General features: G+C 43.3%; 1 protein-coding gene across 2 annotated transcripts in view; it reads right to left on the bottom strand.

The window, feature by feature from the left end:
- Window positions 1-1,626: 1,626 nt before the first annotated feature.
- The window catches only part of MBOAT1 (membrane bound O-acyltransferase domain containing 1), a 71,773-nt gene continuing 54,348 nt past the window's right edge, over window positions 1,627-19,051 (bottom strand). The window contains exon 13 of one of the 2 annotated variants that reach the window (XM_053943918.1): window positions 1,627-1,667. In XM_053943918.1, the coding sequence (XP_053799893.1) occupies window positions 1,637-1,667 (31 nt within the window). In that variant the 3' untranslated portion in view covers window positions 1,627-1,636. Of the gene's footprint in view, window positions 1,668-15,652; window positions 17,427-19,051 lie in introns of those variants that run through there. The other variant, XM_053943909.1, reaches the window with a different exon arrangement.

Genomic DNA, 19,051 nt, shown 5'->3' with positions numbered 1-19,051 from the left:
AGCTGCAATGTGGTTTCCTCGACTGCTTCACAGTTGGGTTAGCGACATTTACACAAGCACAGTGAAACGTCAGCTCGAGCTACTACATGAAACAAACTCATTTTGACCTGAAAAAACACTTTTCTTTGTTATGCTCTGGAGAGAAGCCGTTCACAATATTGTGGTGGAGGTGTATGATCCAAAGGGTTATGATAACTGTGCCAAACCCTTCATAAGCCAAGTACACCTTGCGTCAGGTCCACAAGTGTTACAGGTGAGGTGGTATCCCTTACTTTTCCAAAGCAGTGGCAGCTGATTTCCCTTTCATCACACACACCTGCTCAGCACATGCAAGCTCCAGGGTAGGTTGTATCCAAATCATCCAAAACTACAGCTTTGAAAAGACCCCATAAGAGCTACATCTTTGCCTCATCTAGGAAGGAGCTGTGTTATCCATCTCTCCCATCACACACTGGTTTCAGCCAGTCTGGCTGCTGTGCCAGGAGCAGGGAAGAGGATGGCTGTGGCTTCCCTGGAGCTCTTTCCTAGGGAACTCATTCCACCCCACAAGCCATCCCAGAATGAGTCTTGTCTGGCAGGTGCCCCTGGAGCAGCTTCAAAGGTGCCATGCCCTCAGTTCCCCTCCCCTTCAGGGAAGCAGCCGGATCTATCCTGCCTGAAGGTCTCACTCTTAATACAAAATTTCACTGCCGAGGAATTTTTGGTGAACCAGGTGCTCAAACCAAAAAGGTCACAGGAATAAAGACACAGACATCCCAAATATGGTCCTCATCTCCTTGGATGTGATTTTGTTCATTTAAATACAATTTTAATTTGCTTTAAAATCTGGAACAAAGATGATTTCAACACAAGGAGTATACCTAACCTGCACCAAAAAGAGAAGAAAAGATTGGCTTTGGGAATGACTGGCTAAAACCAGAAGGACCCAGGATTGCTATTTTATTTTTTACAATCTGCATGATTTTAGGGGCGACATGGCAATTAACAAACACAAGAAGACCAGAACTCTGCCCTGAGGAGCTGGTTTAGCTTAAATTAGGCAGACCAAGCACAAACAAGTCTGGATAACAAGAACATCTAGAATTTAAATAGTAAATATTAAGAAAAAAAATCAACTAGTGCTCGAGGCCATAAGTCACCCTTTAATTGACAGCAGTTCAAAGGAAAGTTTCCCAGGGGTGAGCCATTTCATAACCATCTGCTGTAGGATTCTCCTCTATCTCCTCAAAGCACATGGCTCCAGCAACTGCTGGCCATAGGCTCAGGGCTCAGAGCTCAGCTGAGCCATCTCTACTGACATCTGACCTCCCCTCTCAAGCCTTCCCATGCAGGACGTGGCTCCCCAAAAGATGTTGCCAAATGGGAGAGAAGGCTGGTGGAAAAGTGCACCCAACTGCAAAATACTGAAGAAGGGGTCAGGGTGGAAAAGCCTGAACTAGTCATGACTCAGGCCCTGGACAAGGACACTGGAAATCTGGTTTTGATCCCAGTCTTGACCTTGGACAAGTTCCTGTGTCTCCATTTGCCTGCTTCCACTCCCAAATATCATCTGCCTTCATTGCGCTGTTTATAAAACTCTTTGGGGCAGCAACTGGCTCTTGCTACACTCTTGTGCAACGCTGCTCACAACAGGGTCCTAGTCCTCCCTCAAGTCTGCTGGCGTGGATCTAATAAAAAAAAAAAAAAAAAGTCAGAGAAAAAAAGGTGTAAACACTTCAAAATCTGTAAAATATTCAAAGACAGGCAACTGAAGGGAATTCAAATAAACCTCAACTACAGAGATGTTGCTACTAATTATTACAAATAAAAAAACACCCCAAACTTGGCTTTGAATCATCAATGAATAATGCCTAGGACACATTTTTCACTCAAGAACAATGGAGAATTTCACATTGAATACATTTTAGTTGAAAAAAAAAAAAAAAAAAAGACATTTTTCAGGATTTTCCCTCCCTTTGGCAAAAATTTGCCATCATTTTAACAAAATTAGCACCGAAGTTACTGCTGAGTGGTTTTGCTCTCTGAAAAATAAAGACTGCTTTCAGTAAATTAAATATCTCAAGAGTTATCCTGCTAACAAATTTCACTAAAGGCTACTATGGCTTATTTCACAAGAAATTTAAAAAAAGTCTGTTCTGCTCCCTGCACAATGAAAATAACTTAAAAAGTTCAAAATTTGACAAAGCTGTTTTCCTGAATTGAGGCCTGCTCTATTTTTCATGCAGTGTTGACAAGAGCAAGATGAGAAAGAAATGCAGTTTCCATCATCTATTCAATCTCTGGCCCCTCTAATGATTAGCAAAAGTGCCTGTTTCACTGGTGTTTTCTTGTTAAATAGAAACTCTTTCCATAGAAACACAACTCGAAACTATCAAATCATTTCACAACTGAGAGATGGTAACAGCCATCCATGCAGCCCTCAGCTGGTTTTAGCCAGAGAAGTGGAGGCAAGAATTGCTGTATCATGATCAAACCCTACACACCTCATCCATCTTTTAGGATTTCCTCTCTGAAATAAATGCACAAAAAAGCTGCAGTCACACAACTCACTGGTAAAACCATCTTACCCCCATTGCTTTGCTCTGTCTTGAAATTAATTTCTTAACTAGGATAATTTTTATTTTTTTTTTAATAGGGATATAGGATTCTCTCTGCTTCCCCCTAACTGAGTAGCAAGGTGAGAACATTCAAAGGCTCAGTATGGTTTTTGAAATCCAGATAAAGCTGTTCCCCACCACAGGAAAGATTTATCAGCATTGTCCTGTTGTTTTGTAAAACTATTTCTTCCAGAGCAGGCAAGCCAGGAAGAAGCCAAGGGGCATAGGGATGAACAAGGCTATGGGAGAACCTACCATTCATTGTCTCTGCACACTGTTACAGTTTTAGCCTGACAAGCTACTTACAATCAGTAATGGTCACTCAACAGCCTCTTTGGAAGCAGTTTATGGCCTTGGTCTCGTGTTTGAGACAGGTAACTTCAGCTAAAACCAGCTCTGCCAGGCTCAAAGCTGTGTCCAAGCATCCCAAGGGATGGACCAAATGAAAATCCTGCATGCAAGGTGTGAGGTGCTTCCAGAGGGGAGCAGTGCATGTGAGGGAAGCTGCCCCTGCTGCTGTGCTGGCTTTGTGTACAGAGGGTTTTCCTTTCCTTCCTGGGACTCCCCACCCTGCTGCTGCCACACTCATTGAATTCACAGGAGATGGAAAAGCAATACACTACATAGAGGTTAGCTGGCCGTGAACCCTCAGCCTCATCCCTCACAGATGTTTGGCCTCCCCAGGAAAATGGCTAGAATGAACTTTGGGTGCCATTTTCGAAGGACCTGGAAGAAAAACAAACATTTGCAAATGCTCCTCCCTAGCATTTTCAGGTCAGAAATACAGGCAGCCGTGGAACAAACGTAACATTACAGAGCAGCCTTCACACCATGCCACCATCCAGCCCCTTCTGTACCTCACTTGCACTTCCAGAACAGCCTTCATGTATGCATGCAGTGCAAAAGAAGTTTGAATTGAAGAAACTCCTATGTAAACTACCCTAAAGAAAATTCCTTCCATACCCTGATGTTTCCTAGCTTCTACTACAGTGACTGTCATGGAACTGTGATATTCAGGGAGGATTTGTTTGCAGCACTCAGATATATCATTATCTGGACAATTTTTCTTATGAGGCTTATTTTTTTCCCCTGCATTATTGAGATGCCTGCACTGTACTCCTGCCCTTGCCCTAATCTTTGGGGCACAAACACAAAGTAACCAAGGAAAAGTCCATCATGGTGTGGAAATAAAGGGCAAGAAGTGATAGGACAAGGGAGAACAGTTTTAAATGACATGGTGATAGTTTTAGGTTAGATGTCAGGAAGAAATTATTTACTCAGAGCATGGTGAGGTACAGGAACAGGTGGATGCCCCATTCCTGGAAGTGCTCAAGGCCAGGTTGAGTGGGGCTCCAAGCGACCTGGTCTGGTGGAAGGTGTCCCTATCCACAGCAGAGGGGTTGGAACGAGATGATTTTTAAGGTTGCTTCCAACCCTACAAATTCTGTGATTCTCTGAAATAAAATATGAAAAAGAACTCATGCAAAAGGAAGGAAAATACAAATAAAACACAACCCGAGGTTTTACAAGAACCTACATAAATTGTCTATGGGGCTGAAGGAGAAAGAAATGTATTTGCATCAGGTGAAAGAGAACTAAATCCATTTATGTGCAAGCTGCAGGATTTTAGCCATTTCACTGATACAAAATACAGCAGCATTAGTGGCTGGCAATACTGAGAATACCTTCTCATCCCTAAACTGCTAGTGAGCTGAAGGTCTGATCGCTTTTAGGCACAAAAAGGAAACCTTCAAGATTTATTTTTAAACACAGTAGAGAGCTAAATACTTCTATGTTTCCCTTCGGAAAAAAAAAAAAAAAAAAAAAAAAAAAAAAAAAAAAAAAAAAAGAAAGAAAGAAAGAAAAAAAAATCAGGAAAGAAAGGGGAAGGATCCCAGCGCTTTGCCCTCGTTTTCCTTTGGCTTTGCAGCCGCCTCTGTGCAGAAACCGCTGGGCTTGGGCTTGAAGCGCCAGCTCCGAATTCTTGGGGGAGCACTGCCCCCTGCCGGGCACTGCGGGCGCTGCCGGCCCCCGCCCGCGCCTCCGGCCTGGCCTTGGACGCTGCCAGGGATGGGGCATCCATAGCTTCTCTGGGCAGCCTGCGCGTCGTCACTCTCGCAGGCAAGGATTTCTTCGTAACAGCTCATCTACACCTGCTTTGCTTGTTTAAAGCCATTGCCCCTTGTCCTATCACTGCGTGCTTTTGTAAAAAGTCCCTTTCTAGCCTTTAAAGTCGCTCTCCAGCTTTCAAAATGGAGTCCAGGAAGGGCCAGGTTTTCATCACATCAGTCCTATTCACTCATTGTTTGATTCCTTTCACCACAATATCACCCCTGAACACTTAGCGGGATTTGGGTTTGCTAACTTTATTTAATTATGGTCAGCTTCCTCAGAGCGACCTATGGATGGATGCGTGGTCATTTCCCCCACTTCCCACTGCGCTGCTGGGCCATTTTTCAGCCTAAACACGTACAGACAGCTTTGGTGCATCTGTCCTAGGGCAGCGGGCTGGGAGCAGTGGCACCCCTGCAAGCACAGCCTGCTGCTCAGGGCAGGCTGTGGGTGATGTACTCCAGCACTGCCTGACAAGGTGAGCAAAATCCTGCCACCAGCTGTGACAGCCCAGTCAGGCACAGGAGGCCTGGACTAGGAGCACTACAGCAAGAGCTCTGAAAAAACCCATTTTCCTCTGAGTGTTTGTGTGTGTGTGTGTGTGTGTGTGTGCAATTTCCATAATAATTGTGTCTGTTGTCTGCAGACATGAATTCATTACAGCAGGAGGTAAGAGAACAGCCAGCTTCAATATACATTTCAAATTCCTTGCTACAGCCTTGATTTATAAGGCACAACCTGAAACACTGACTAATTCGTTGCCTCTCAGTGAACTGAATTTACCGTGAAAGCTGAGAGGACTGAAAAACAAATGAACAAATTTTGTTCTTAAAACACTCCATCTCCGTATTTTTCATTTTTAAGAGTTGCTAGCTGTGTCCTGCATATCCCCCTGCTCCCCCACTCCACCCCCCTCCTTCCTCCTGTGCATGCTCCATCGGCACTTGCATTAATCCGGGCCCGAAAGTACTAAATTGATTCACAGTAACGCAGGCACCCAGGGGCAGAATATTCCAGGAACAAATGAATTAATCATCTCAGAGCCTCTGTGCTAACCCACATAAAAGCCCACTGCCCAGAGTGGTGGTGATGAGGGGCTCAGCCCGGCCCCTCAGCCGACCACACAGCGCCAGCTCCCACAGAAAGCATCCCGTCTGCTCCGGACGCCTCTGGACATGCACGTGGAGGCTGCCATGCATAAGCCCATGTGAGACAGTGCTCTTTGAAGAACTACAGCATAGAGGAATTGGTCTAACAGGGAATCCTGCAGAAAGAGAGAGGCCTGCAATCATTATGAATGGACCTTCATGGCAACAACAACAGGAAACAGAAAATAATGTTTTGCAATTAGGGCCCGCAGCTGCTGCAGTGCCAGCACACCAGCTATACACAGGTGCAGCTATTACAGCAATGAATAGCACACACTAAAGGTACCATCCACATAGGCAATAACACCAGTGCTGAAAAGGTATTTTCATTTGCAGCCTGATGTCGGGAAGGAAAAAAGCACAATAAGTAGGCTGTCTCTCAGCCCTCCAGGCCTCAGCCTTGTCTGGAGCACCAGGTGGGCAGGTGGGTACTGGCAGAGAAACTTCTTTCACCATCTGACTGGGGAAACCAGGTAATGTCGGAGTCGAGACCATGAGACTTCAGCCAATTGAAAAACTGGCAATTTTTTTGCTTTCTTTGTTGTGAATAGAGAGTTTTTAGAAGTTTATTCCCTTCCTGTTATTTAAAACACCCAAAAGGTTCTTGAGAGTAGGGAAAAGGCATGAGTGTCTCTTCTGGTCCTTTTCACACAACACTCTAGCACTCCGCTGACTTCAGTGGCAGGGTTTCTTACTGGTGTGAACAAGAGACAACCAGACACAGAAGAATTCTGTGGGACTCACTCATCAATATTTTTCCCTTTCACCCCACACCTGTCCCCATGTCAGCCCCATGCAGCAGCAAGTAGGCCTGGAAAATCTGACCCCAGAGGTTCACCCAGCCTCAATTATTCTGCTTCTGTGACCTCCCATTGGTGCAAAGTGGCTTAAACTTGTTTGGCTCCATCATGATCTCTTGCAGCTCTCAACCACTCTCCAGTGGCATAGATCTGTGACTCCAGGGGCACAGGATGGTTATTTCTCTACAGTCTGCTTTGACCCCCTAAATCTTAGAGACGGGTCTTAGAAAGGGAGAGGGAATCACAGACTTACCAACATCTTGCAAGCAAACCAAACATTTTCCAGACTGTTTTACCACACACACATCCTTTCTTTCATCAGAAAGGGGAGCTGTTTCAAAGACACTTTGCAGAGAGCAAAGAGAAGAACAGAATAGGGGTTATCCAGTGCAATCAGGCATCCTGCCCCAGGATGAGCTTTTATTTTTCTGATCTGTAGGCCACTAAACATTTTTTTCATTGGTGGTGGTGGAGATGTCTAAATCACAAATGTAAGGCTCGCATCAGGTTTGCCTTTTTCTCATGGAGGTCTTGATTGCTGTCCACAGACCCACGAGCATCCACAAGTCACAGACCCCTGGCTTTGTGTGCAACTCATGCAGCTATCACAGGTACAAGGGTGTCCTCATCCCCCCTCACCTCTGCCAACTCTCAGCCCATGCCAAGGTCCATGTTGCCACAGAGCCACATAGTTTAAAGCTAATGTGAGTAAATAAGTCCACCATGAACTGCACCCTTTTGACTTGCACAGACACAAAGCTAAGTTTTTGGTTTTGGTTTTTTTTTAACTTTGCATAGGAAAATCAAATCACTTGTCACCTCAACCTCACCACTACCCACCAGCTTCAGCTGGGCTTTTTTGGAATGAGCCAGTTGAGCATGGAGACACGGGTGTGAGGCTCAGGACTGCCCTGCTGGGATTGCCTGACCCAGCACAGCGTGGGACAGGGCTGTGACATCCGAGGCATAGCTCCATCCTTTGACCCAGGGTGGAAGCTGAGGAAGGTCCGGATATTTTCTGACTGATAGTGCCAGGAACCCACTGAATGCAGTCAGGGGAAACAGCTACCCCCAGCACCAAGGCAAAAGCATCCTCCAGATTCCTGAACAGGTCCCAGTTCACCAAGGTAAGCAGAACCAACTTCTTTTTATAGGCCTTAAAATTGAGGAAGGCAGTAAAATTAATTAGAAAACTTTGCAGGAAGCTGGCATAATGAAAACAAAAGTGGATTGATGCACTGGCTGGCATAGCCTCGCTCTGGGAAAGAGCTCAGGCAGCCACTTCCAGAAAAGCTGGAGCCTGCTGGAAGAGAGCACAAAACAGGAAACACTGCTCAAAGGAAGCTCAGAGACAAAGTAGCAATGTGGAAAAAATTATAATCATTAATACAGCGCCTGAAGTGTGCAGGGGAGCCACAAAAGATTGAGAAAAAAGGCCCTGAGATTTGATTTTCCACTGCCCTTCATCAGCAGCAGTCATTTTATACCAGCACAAAGCGGGAGTGCAATCTTCACAGCACAGAACAAGTGCACTTTATGTTGCCTTTCTCTTTATTTTCCTGCTGCAAAGCTCCCAGGGAAAGGGGCAATCAACACCATTTGTCCCTAACCACTGGGGCTTGGAGCCTAAGCTAGGACAGAGACCATAAACAACAGACAAAGGGAGAGGGAAATCACTGAGAAGAGCTACCACATTTATCTCTGGCTAGGATGGAAGAGGCAATATGAATAAGCTGGGGACAACATCCACTGACAAGCTGCAGAAAAAGCAGAGTTATAGAAAAGAAAAACTTGTTCCTTCTCTTAATTTGATTGTGTTCCAGAGTTTTGCCATAATCAGTCTCTTCTAATATCAAAAGCAAACCAAATTAGAGCCTTAGATAATAACATTTTAAGACTGTAGTTCAGATTCACTCACTTTTCTATATCCATCATAGCAAGTCAGCTGCAATAAATGAATAAGGATTGAAAGACAGGCATACAAAACAGGTATGTAATGCCACCAAGGCCAACCAGCAGCTTTTGGCCATAGCACCAGCTTTCAGCAGATCAACAGTCCACTCTCAGGGCATTAGGGGTTTGTCCTTTGAGGTGCGACCACACTTCAGGTGCTGTGGTTTCTCCAGAGTGCAGAGGGTCAAGATTTCGGTTCTTGGTTTCTGCTCTCTGAAAAGCTGTGGCTTGACTTAAGAGGTGTCTTGCTCAGGTTTGCTGTGGATGGGAATATGTTTCTGCCAGGTCTGTCTTCAAATCCTCAGTGCAGATGAGCAGCAAATCAAATTGCTTATGAGATTTTCACTACTAGTACATTGAGAAAATTAAGCATACCTAGGTGGCATGTAGGTTTACAACAATGGGCAAAGGGGAATGTTAGGTATAACTTTCCCTCAGTAAATTAAAAACACATATATTCACCAATTATTTATCTGCTACGTCAAGTCCAGAGCAGATGACATTTGCATGATTTGTATCTCTGTGACAGGGGAAGTATGTTTGGTCTCTCTACACTCTGGCTTTATAAGGCTTCATAAAGACATTCAGATGTATAGTAGTTGTATCCTAATTTGTATATATGTTCTGTGATAATGTTTGGACTAAGCTTCTAACAGAGAGGAAAAAAAAGAAGGGGGTAATGTTCAAAGGAATAGGCCACTTTTGCTTAAACCAAAAGCAAACAAACAAAACCAGAACAAACTTTGTGGCTAGATCCTTTATTTTGTTGTTTTTAAAACAGAGGAGAAACATTTTTTTCTTTTAATCTGGATATCCAGAATATTCTTCCAGCTCAAAAATATTTATCTCCTGACTTGCACTTTCTTGCAGCAGTCTCTGAATTCCTTTGAGCCATTAAAGGATTTTGTCCTCAAGTCATTCCCATTAGGGGAATATTCAATTTAGAAACTTGCCTTCTGCTCAAGGTTCACATATGAAATTCACAGTTAACATCCCTCCTCCCTGTGTTTCAGGTCAGTGCCCTATCCACTGAAGAGGGAGAGATATTTAACAATTAAATAGTCCTCTAGGCTACATCCATACGAGGTAGTCCAGGAGTGCCTACCAGCCCAGGGCTCTATGTGCCCTGACTGTTTTCATTTCATGATGGAATGGTGTCACCCTGCCTCTCCTCACACTCCCCATCCCATAGGAAGGAAAATTCTCTCCAAGGGTCAGGAAGGACACACAGTGCCCTCCCAGTCCTCAGGGCAGGTGACTGGGATCTCTGGCCACAGAGCCAGCCCTGCAGCTGAGCACTGCTTGAAGAGCTGGGCACAAGCTCCAGAATTACCTTGTGGTGTCTAAATACCTTGTGTAAATCTGTCCATTGCTTCAGGCAGCCAAGAAGTGGAGCAACCTGAAAGGCAGGAGGATATAAGGATGTATTTTTGCCTGTTCAAAGATGACACAGTTCTGCTTGTAGAAAGTGAGATATTTTTCTATTCTCAGGATTTTGATATTACGAATTAGCTATCCACTTTCCAGAAAACAGGGAATTAGTCTTTCCAGACTACATGTTTAACAGAGAAGAAATGAATCTTCATGAGCTCAAGACATATTCCCTCTTCTTCTCTTAGCCCCTCACCCCCTGCCTCATATCTCTTCTATGCAGTTTTTCAAATAGTTTAATAATATTCACAGGGACATTAGATTAATTGGATTTTAATTCCAAATGACTGTGAAAGCAGAGAAGTGAGTCACCAGTCCATGCTAATGAGAAGATCTATTAAGGACCCTTCTCTGATAGACACATAGAGTAGGGTTATAAATATTTCATATTCAATTAATTGAATTTTGCCCCCTGTTATATGATGCTGCCCTGGAATGTTAATCAACTGGGACCAGAGAGAGAGGGAGAGAGGAAGAAAGAAGGAGGGAAAAAAAAATCTAAAAGAGAGTCTTTAAACAACATCAGAGCCATTTCCATCCTCAAATCCTCCCAGTTCACACGGCGCCCTGTACATCAGAGCAGAGGCTTTCATACAGACTGCATCTGGTTACACACAGTGGATAAATTAATGTTAATTAATCAGACAGTCATTTTATGGAGAACTGTGCACAAAAGGTTATTCGAGCCCTGCTGCAAATAGATTTATAGGTATAATTGCCATGTTGAATGACCCTCTGTACATGGGCTCATTAAACTGGCCATCAGTCAAGAAGTCTAATTGAGGAAGGCCCATATCGTGCCGCTGGGACCACGTGCTGGCTGCAAACAAATCCGCTCTGCAGAAGCCAGCTCTCTGAAAGCTGCCAGTAATGACACTTCCCATCCTCTGGGCACTTCTGCCACTGCCACTCCTGCCAGCTGAAACTCTGGGCAGGAAGGAAAGAGGAGAGCTCCCGTGCACATCATCGTGGGTTTACATCATTTGCAAAACACACTGGGGGACTGGGCGCAGCGTGGAAATGGTTTTATTGACAGCTACGCTTTCCAAATGCCTCTCTGGCCTTGGCAGCAGGGAACAGCTTGGATGCACAGGCTTCAAAGGCACCAAGATCAGAAGGCGAATATAAATACACTAAAGATTCTTGATGACATTTCATATTTCAAGAGCATGTCTTGATTTCATTGGAGTGGGAGGAACATGGGAAGAGTCAAGGCCAGGAGCTGAAATGTCCAGGACTGGCAATCAGGCAAAAAAGCAGAAAGCAGAGCAGCTCATGGGACTGCAGTCCTTCCCTCAGTGCCACCCAGGTCCTTCAGCTATGCTGTGGCAGACAGACATTCCCACAGGGGCTGTGTCCAGCCCTGTGGGTCCTGGGTCCAACATGGAGCCCTCCAAAATAGCAGACAAACCTTGTCACCATCCCTGGCAGCAGATACATGAAGCCATAGGCTGGCACTGTGAAAACTTACCTTTTCCTCTTCTTGTGGCATGAGCTGCCTGCTCACAGTCAATTGTCACAACTCTGTGCCTCCAGTCCCCACCTATGCAATTATTTGTTTGAGGATTGCCCCTTATTTCACACACCCGAGAGGCCTTGCACCCTGGTTTACACTCTGAGGGCTACAGTTGCAAGAATTCTCTCTACCCGTGCTATGGATCACACACGTGTTCCCAGAATGGAAACAAGGAGGAAGTACATGGCACCCCCCACTACCCCAAAGTGTCCTGGGCAGCCACTCACCAAGCCAGCCAGGGGGGCCTCTGGGTATCAGAAATGGATGGTTTTTGTCTAAGCTGGTTCCCAAGACATCTCCAAGGGAAAACAAACCATCTGCTCCATACTTGAAGGTGTCATTTAAGGGTGCTTGGGGGAAAAAAAACCAAAACACATCAGAGTAACAGACAGGTAAATCTGAATGTGTTCACATTATCTCTTTCAATACTCATGGCACTCACTTCTTTTAAGGTTGCCCTTAGTAGTGTATCAGCCTGATCAGATCTAAAATGGCCACAAAACGCCATCTTTCTCAAACACAAATTAAAAATTAAAGCAGAAAGACTAAAATGCATTAATACAGAAGCCATCAAGGCAAGAATATGTAAGAATAAGTATGAACAAAGAGGAAACCCATTTGTCTCAGAGCAGTGACAATGTCACTGTCTGAAGATGTTTCTGATGAAGAGGGGTTTCCATCCCTGGACAAGACAAAGATTGCCTAGCATGTCTGGGCTGTGGCAGCATTTCTCTTTATCCATGACTGGTTTGGCCTTGATGTGTTCCACACTCTTTTTCAGTATTGGTAGTCACAGTATTTACCTATACAGCATCTGACAGAAGGATCAGGAAAACTGACTGTGAGCATGGCATGCTCCTGGATCAGCTGCCTGCCATTGATGCCAGGGCTTCAGAGGCCAGCTGCCCAGCCCCTCATCTGGGTGCACAGGGAGCCATGCTCCAGCAGAACAGCCTCCAGGCAAGCCTGAGGTCTCACTTCCAGAGCTGTTCTATGGATGGACAATAAATTGGGTCCCAAGGGCACTGTCAGGGCACTTCTCAGAACTGATATTCCCCCCATCCTGTGCACCCCTTCTAAAGACCATATTTGAGTCAGGAGAATGAAAGCGTACCACAAGTTCTTAAGGTATACAAACACAATTTCTTCTATGAATAAAGCAGCATTTCCTCCTCTAATAATAGGGGTTTCCCCCTATTTATCTAAGGTCTTCCATTTCTCCCATTCTCCTGTGCAGCACACCTGTGTTACCACAGACTTGAAACCCATCAGCTGCCTGGCACTTTGGGCGTCTGGGCTTCTGCTAAACCTTTCGCCTTTGCAGTGTCCCTCTCTCGGCACAGGAGGAGAATCTCTCGAGTGCTCGCCCACAGAGGGCACCACTTGTAAATGTATCTGAGTAAACCCGCTGCCACTTCACTCTCACCAGCACAAACCCAAACCCTTCATGCATATCATTACTGTCATCTCCGAGAAAAAAGGGAGCAGCAGGCTGATGATGCACAAAAGAAGACGATTTTAAAGCACACACAGAGCATTCGCACTCATGCTGAGATGTCAGGCAAGGCTTCCCATTCTGTATCACTGTGGAATGCCTCCAGCCCCTGAGAGCTGAACTGCATCAGTTCAGTGACATCAGGAAAGAGGACAGTACCTCAAAGGATAGCTGATATTTCCATATGCAACCATGCATGTCACTTCATCTTGGGCAAGGATGAGAAGACACATATGCTCTTCCTCTACCCACAGCAGGTCAACTATGGGGATTCTACCATTAAATATTAAAGACAAGTTTTTATTTATTCTGCAGCCAGTAGATATTTTTTTCTGAAGTCCTCAGTCCAGGGATAAGAAGACAAAGGATTTAAATATGAGTCACTAATCTCACTGATAGAAATTTTGCCCCTAAACTTCCTTGGGTGTTGGAATTTCAACTTGTATTTCTATGAAAGACCCCAGATCAGGTTTGTTGGGCCTTCTTTTACATGTGTAGAGAGGTAAGTGCAGCTTTATGCAAACATCTACCAATAGAGTAAAAATCTACCGCTTTCTCACCCACCTACTTCATTTTAAGTGATACAGAAAATCCCAGCTATGTGCAATATATGCACAGAAAACAGAGCAGCCGAAGAGGGAGAAAAAATATCTGCCCACCTTGTATCCCACTTCTGTGCTGCCTCCATTGCTTGGCAAGCTCCAAGTGGACATGCAGTAATGTATTTAGGACGGGGGACAGCTTACAGGACAGTAAAAATGTACATTGTGCATTCAGTTCACTGAAGAAATTGCTGAGCACTTGCTTCTTTAAGTACCAGACCCATAGTTAAGTTGAAATGAAGTTTTACTCTTTATTCAGTTTTCTCTTCCAAGTGCATCTCAACTTCTAGTTTAGAAAAATCAAAATATGCTGAAAAACAGCAGCTAGAATATGCCTTCAATCCAAGGGGTAACAGTGGTAGTGTCTTTTTGGTATTGTCATATTTAAAATCAACCTTTGTCCATCCAATACAATCTACCTTTCTCATTTCTGTGTGATATGCCTGTATTTCTTTCTTACAAGCCATCAAGATTGTTGTTCTCTTCAGAATCTCTCTAGATGCTCTTGAGTTTTTTGCAGCACTAAGAAGCCAGAGAGGGATTAGAAACTATTAACACGTTGGTAATCACCACCATATATAACCATGATGTATTTTAATCACTGAAACGCACTCTCAAAGTACACTAGAATTAGAATTACCAGAATTCAAGTTCCTGACATCATCTTTTTTCTAACCTAAATCTCTACTTTGGCTCTTTGAATTACATACTCCTGTGCAAAGTAGATGCACATTACTAGCACAAGTCTCCTGTAAAGTGTAGTGGCTGTTTGCAGTCTTCCTATAAAACAAAATGTCATGCCCCTGAGAAGAAGAAGAGGAGATGAAGGCTCAACAAAACAAATTGATCAAGGTAACCTCAAAGCTTACAGCCTTTTTTTTCCAAGGAATTTTTTACAGCCATTTATATCCACTCTGTGTTAGCTTTGCAGGACTGCCACATTTGGCTGGGTATGCTGCCTAGTCCATAGTAACATAGTACAGGAAAGATTTTAGGTAATTGTCTTCTTTTCCACCCAGCTTTAATACTAATTTAACCACCAAGTTTCCCTGCAAATGCCATGTTTCAAAAAGCCAGTTTCAATTTTGGCTCGTAACATATCACATTAAATCCGTATGACCGGTTCTCTTTATTCCCAAGGGCGGCTGTTTTCAGAGAAAAGTTCAGGCTGAGAAGGCACCATGACAGGAGAGTAAGTTTGCTCATTAGCCCAGACTAATTAATCACATTATAGGAGCCGAAACTACAACATTGTCAATGGCATTACATGTAAGCAAGTTTCACTTGGGGAAACACTAGAAGAGAAACCCCACTGATGATACCTGGCCTCTCTTGAAGGTACACAGCTCAGGAAGAACTGCAGAACAGGGCATGGGCCATGCAGGCAGATCTCAGGGCACAGAGCAGCAGGTACAGACCCACAAGCCCCTTTGAGAGCACTTATTTTTCAAAGCAGGTGCTAAGGCAAACCTGTTGGGAACATTTGCCTTCTGCAGTATTGCTGAAGCCCAGAGTTGATGTGAATTTTGCTGGCTCTGCCAGAGCTCACACTGATTCTTTAATTTCTGGGAGGCAATTGCAGACTGGCTTCAGCCCACAGGATTCCAGGACCAGCAGCACCTAACTCCCCATTTCTTTCTGGGGATGTGCCCTCGTTCCCTCCCACAGGATACAGAAATGGCACAATCAGACCTCAAGGGAAACATTAAATGCCCAAGATGCAACTGAGGTTGGTGCCACAAGGAGAGCACGCATACCATGACAAAAAATGACCAGCCAAGTTAAGGGCAAAGCTGCCATGAAAACAGACAGGGGTCACCTTGTCTCTGTTTCAGCAGGAGCAGGATGGAAAGCTCAGCTGTAGTAAAATCCAACAGACCTGAACATCTTCCTTCACAAGTGTGATTTCACCCATTTTTCACATTAGACATTAGTGATCAATAATGCCAGGCAGTGACACAAAGCAAATTGTTTATTCAGATCAATCTTTTAATCCCATATTGCCCTTTAAAATAAATTACCAAATAAACTCTTCCATGAACTATGCTCTAAATCATAATGTGGTCACGGGACAAAAAATTCCCAACAAAGAAAAAAAAATCACTTTTTTTGGAACTTTGCTGGTTTCACTGATTTGTTTCTTCTCAAAACATGAGAAGTTCTGCAAAACTTTAATCGACACAAAAATCGGAATGCAGTAAACAGCAGATTTTTTCCTCAATAACACATTAGTTAAATATCAATAAAGTAATACCAGTACTTTAACAAGGGAACTGCTTCTACAAAATCCTGATAAAAACATTCCTGGGAAACATTTAAAAAAATGCTTCAGTTGGTTTTGATGTGTGGTACCAGTCTATTTTACTGGGTTAAGTGGATTTAAGAAAGAAAATAATAAAAAACCCTGACACAGCATTTTGCAGGAGGTTATCTCGATGCACAGCAAGCACTTAGGAATCAAGCCTCAAAACATCCCTGTAAGTCAAGGACTTTACAAGCAGAGAAACTTGCATCAATAGTTAAGTCAGATGTCAAGATCACACAAGGACTCTGTCTCAACTCTTGTGGTGATCACAATATTTTGTAGAGAATGATTTATTATGACAGTGATAATTACTGTTCAGGTTTCCTATTGGAGTTGTCTGCTGGAATGTAACCCCTCCTTAAGATGGGATATTTTTGAGTAGAACAGTCTGATCCACTACAAAGCTTTCTCAGATTTAACCCATAACTGCAGGTTTTAAAACACTAACCCTGTATGGCTCCTCACTCATTTTGATACCAAAAAGGAAGTGCTGCATCACTAAGACTACAAAGTAAGGCTGATGTAGCAATGAGCACCAGCTGTGTCATTAGAGAAGCGCAACACTACAGACCACAGTCTGTATGTCCCTTCTTTTACTCTAAATTTGAGTTCCCCCTTCTGCCTTTTGTTTTTCTTTTACTTGGCTTTAAATTTTGGCTCAGCCACTTATCAGTGCTCCCAGACACCGAATCCCAAGGGACTTGTCTTGCCCTCATCACCAGCAGGTGTCACATTGAAAGATGTGAAGTACCTTTGCTGCTCAGCTCAGGCTGCAGTCCCTGCTCTGGGGTTTGCCAGGGAAAGCCCTGCTCCCCATCAGCACCAGCACCTTGAGCAACCCCATGCCTGTAGTCTTCTACTTGCACCATCTCTCTCCACAACCAAGAGATGAAAAGTTTCCCCTGATAGCTGCCCATAGCTCCAGGCTATCAGGCAGCTGGTCTAACTCTTTACTAGTTGCTTTCTGTCCCTCTCTCTAATCACAAGATTATTTGTTAATTAATAGTTGTGTATTTCTGTAAAAGAGAAAAAAATGCCTCTCTGTGAAAAAGTTTAAATATATAAAAACACTTCATAAAAATATTTATTATAAAAATGAAATGCCCCATGAGCCTGTAAACGTTGTCTGTAAAATCTCCATTAACTGGAATAATTTGAATTACAGTCATTCAGGCTCTTCTCTGCCCTCTCCAGTAAGATTTTAAGATAGCCAACAGAAATGCCACTTGTCTTGTACTTCAATCCTCCTGCAACCCATTTTTCTTCTTTTTTTTTTTTTTTGTTTACAATACAACAGTTTGATTTCCCAATGCTGGCAGTTTTCTTTGGAGGCATCATTTATCTTTACTTTTGATAGAGTTCAGCATGGCCTGATTCTGAGCCCTTCTTACAGAGTGGGTTTGAGGTCTGATTGGTAACAGGAGCAACACCAGGATGCTTAGAATGTGCATGTGAAAATACACAGACCTGGGAAAAAAAGCAGAAAGAATATTATATTTTTGTTAGGAATAACATGAATTCTGCAACCCCAATTATGCAGAATTTAGTGCTAAGGGATGAATGCAGAATGTATGAACCTGACCTAGAAAGCACAAAAATATACCCTTGAATTTCACACAGTCTCGGAATATGGTGTCTGCTGGCATGGATGAAAAAGCTGCTGTGGATGATAATGGGGCAAGGTAACCATCAGCAAACCCTAGAATCCAAAGTCTGACAGCTCAGATAAACCCATGTAATTCAACCCCAGACTTATTCAGCCCATCTCTCTTTTAGTGTTAGAATACACAAGGCCAAGTTGTGAAGAAATATCATTAATGGTTCCAAAAGAATTTTAAAAAGTGACAGAAAGAAATAAATTCAACCAAAGTGCTGAGATCTGAAATAAATCAAAACACTCAGTTTTTAACTGAAGAAGGTCAGGTAATGATGTTTACAGAAGGCTTGCATTTTTGAAGGTAACTGCTCAGAGATATTTGTATTTGGTATGTTTCAAAACATCAAGTATTTTTATTTCAAATAATTCAGTATACACAAATTCAAAGCGAAATAAAAAGTACTTAAACCAAATAGATGAGGTTCTGGCAGCTTGGGGAAGATGATGATTGGGACCAGTAATGTCCTGCTGTTAAACATAGCAATGCACATTTCTGTGGTCTCATCTACGCTTCTTACCATAGTTCTGAATATCCTTGTAAGGTGCTTAAGACCACTGCTTGTGGTGTGAAGTGCTCCAAAAATCCATGCCCTAGTCCAAAAGCATAACATTTCCTTGCTTACAAGTCTCAAAGTTTAAATGTTAAAGTTAACCAGGGCAAAAGTCACCAGGGCAAAAGTATTAAGAAATGAAGCTAAGAAAGATCTGGAGAAATTTTTACTCCATGGTAAGTTTTCTGTGTTGAAATCAAATGTTTCAAGAAACAGGAATAGAAAGTGTTGAAATTCAGCCTCCTGCAAACAGACAGTAGCTATCTTTAGTACCAGTTTTATGTCTTTTATGTTGGAGGAGGGAATTGTCTTTCTTCTGAACCAAAAGCTGTTACTCTATATTGACACTAAAATGCAAGAAGAGTAAAGCCATGTAGTCCTGTTTCCCTTTTCTAATTATTTTCTCAATTTTTCTATTTTGACTTAGTTTTATTACAGCACATTCAATGTGCTCTGCAACACCTGTGTTTTTTTTATTTTTATGGAATCTGGGGAAATATTCCCTTTGTAAGAAAAGCATACTTTCGTAACAAAAAGCATACTGATTTCAAGGAGCAATGCTCTGCCAGGAGCCCTCCATATCTCCTGCTGATCCATTGCACCTCCCCTTATACGCATTCAGCTGCTGGAAGCCTGGTCTTCGATCAGCACCTCCTTCCTACTGCCAACTCACATTATTCTTAACCTCTTCAGCCTTGGCTACTGCTAATGGTTGAGGCCCAACTGTTTTGAAAATGGAAACCGAGTATATGAAATGTCACATAAGGACACAGAATGAGAAGAACAACCAAAGTGCTCTGCCTTGGCATTGTTATAATCTCATTATGTTACAGGAGTGCAAAAGTCACCTCTTATACTTTATCAAGCATCCTGTCTGAGTTCCT

Source organism: Vidua chalybeata, chromosome 1, assembly GCF_026979565.1.
Source record: "Vidua chalybeata isolate OUT-0048 chromosome 1, bVidCha1 merged haplotype, whole genome shotgun sequence".
In the NCBI taxonomy this organism is placed as follows: Eukaryota; Metazoa; Chordata; class Aves; order Passeriformes; family Viduidae; genus Vidua; species Vidua chalybeata.
The sequence above is the reverse complement of the archived record's forward strand: the minus strand, read 5'-3'. Positions and strand labels throughout refer to the sequence as shown.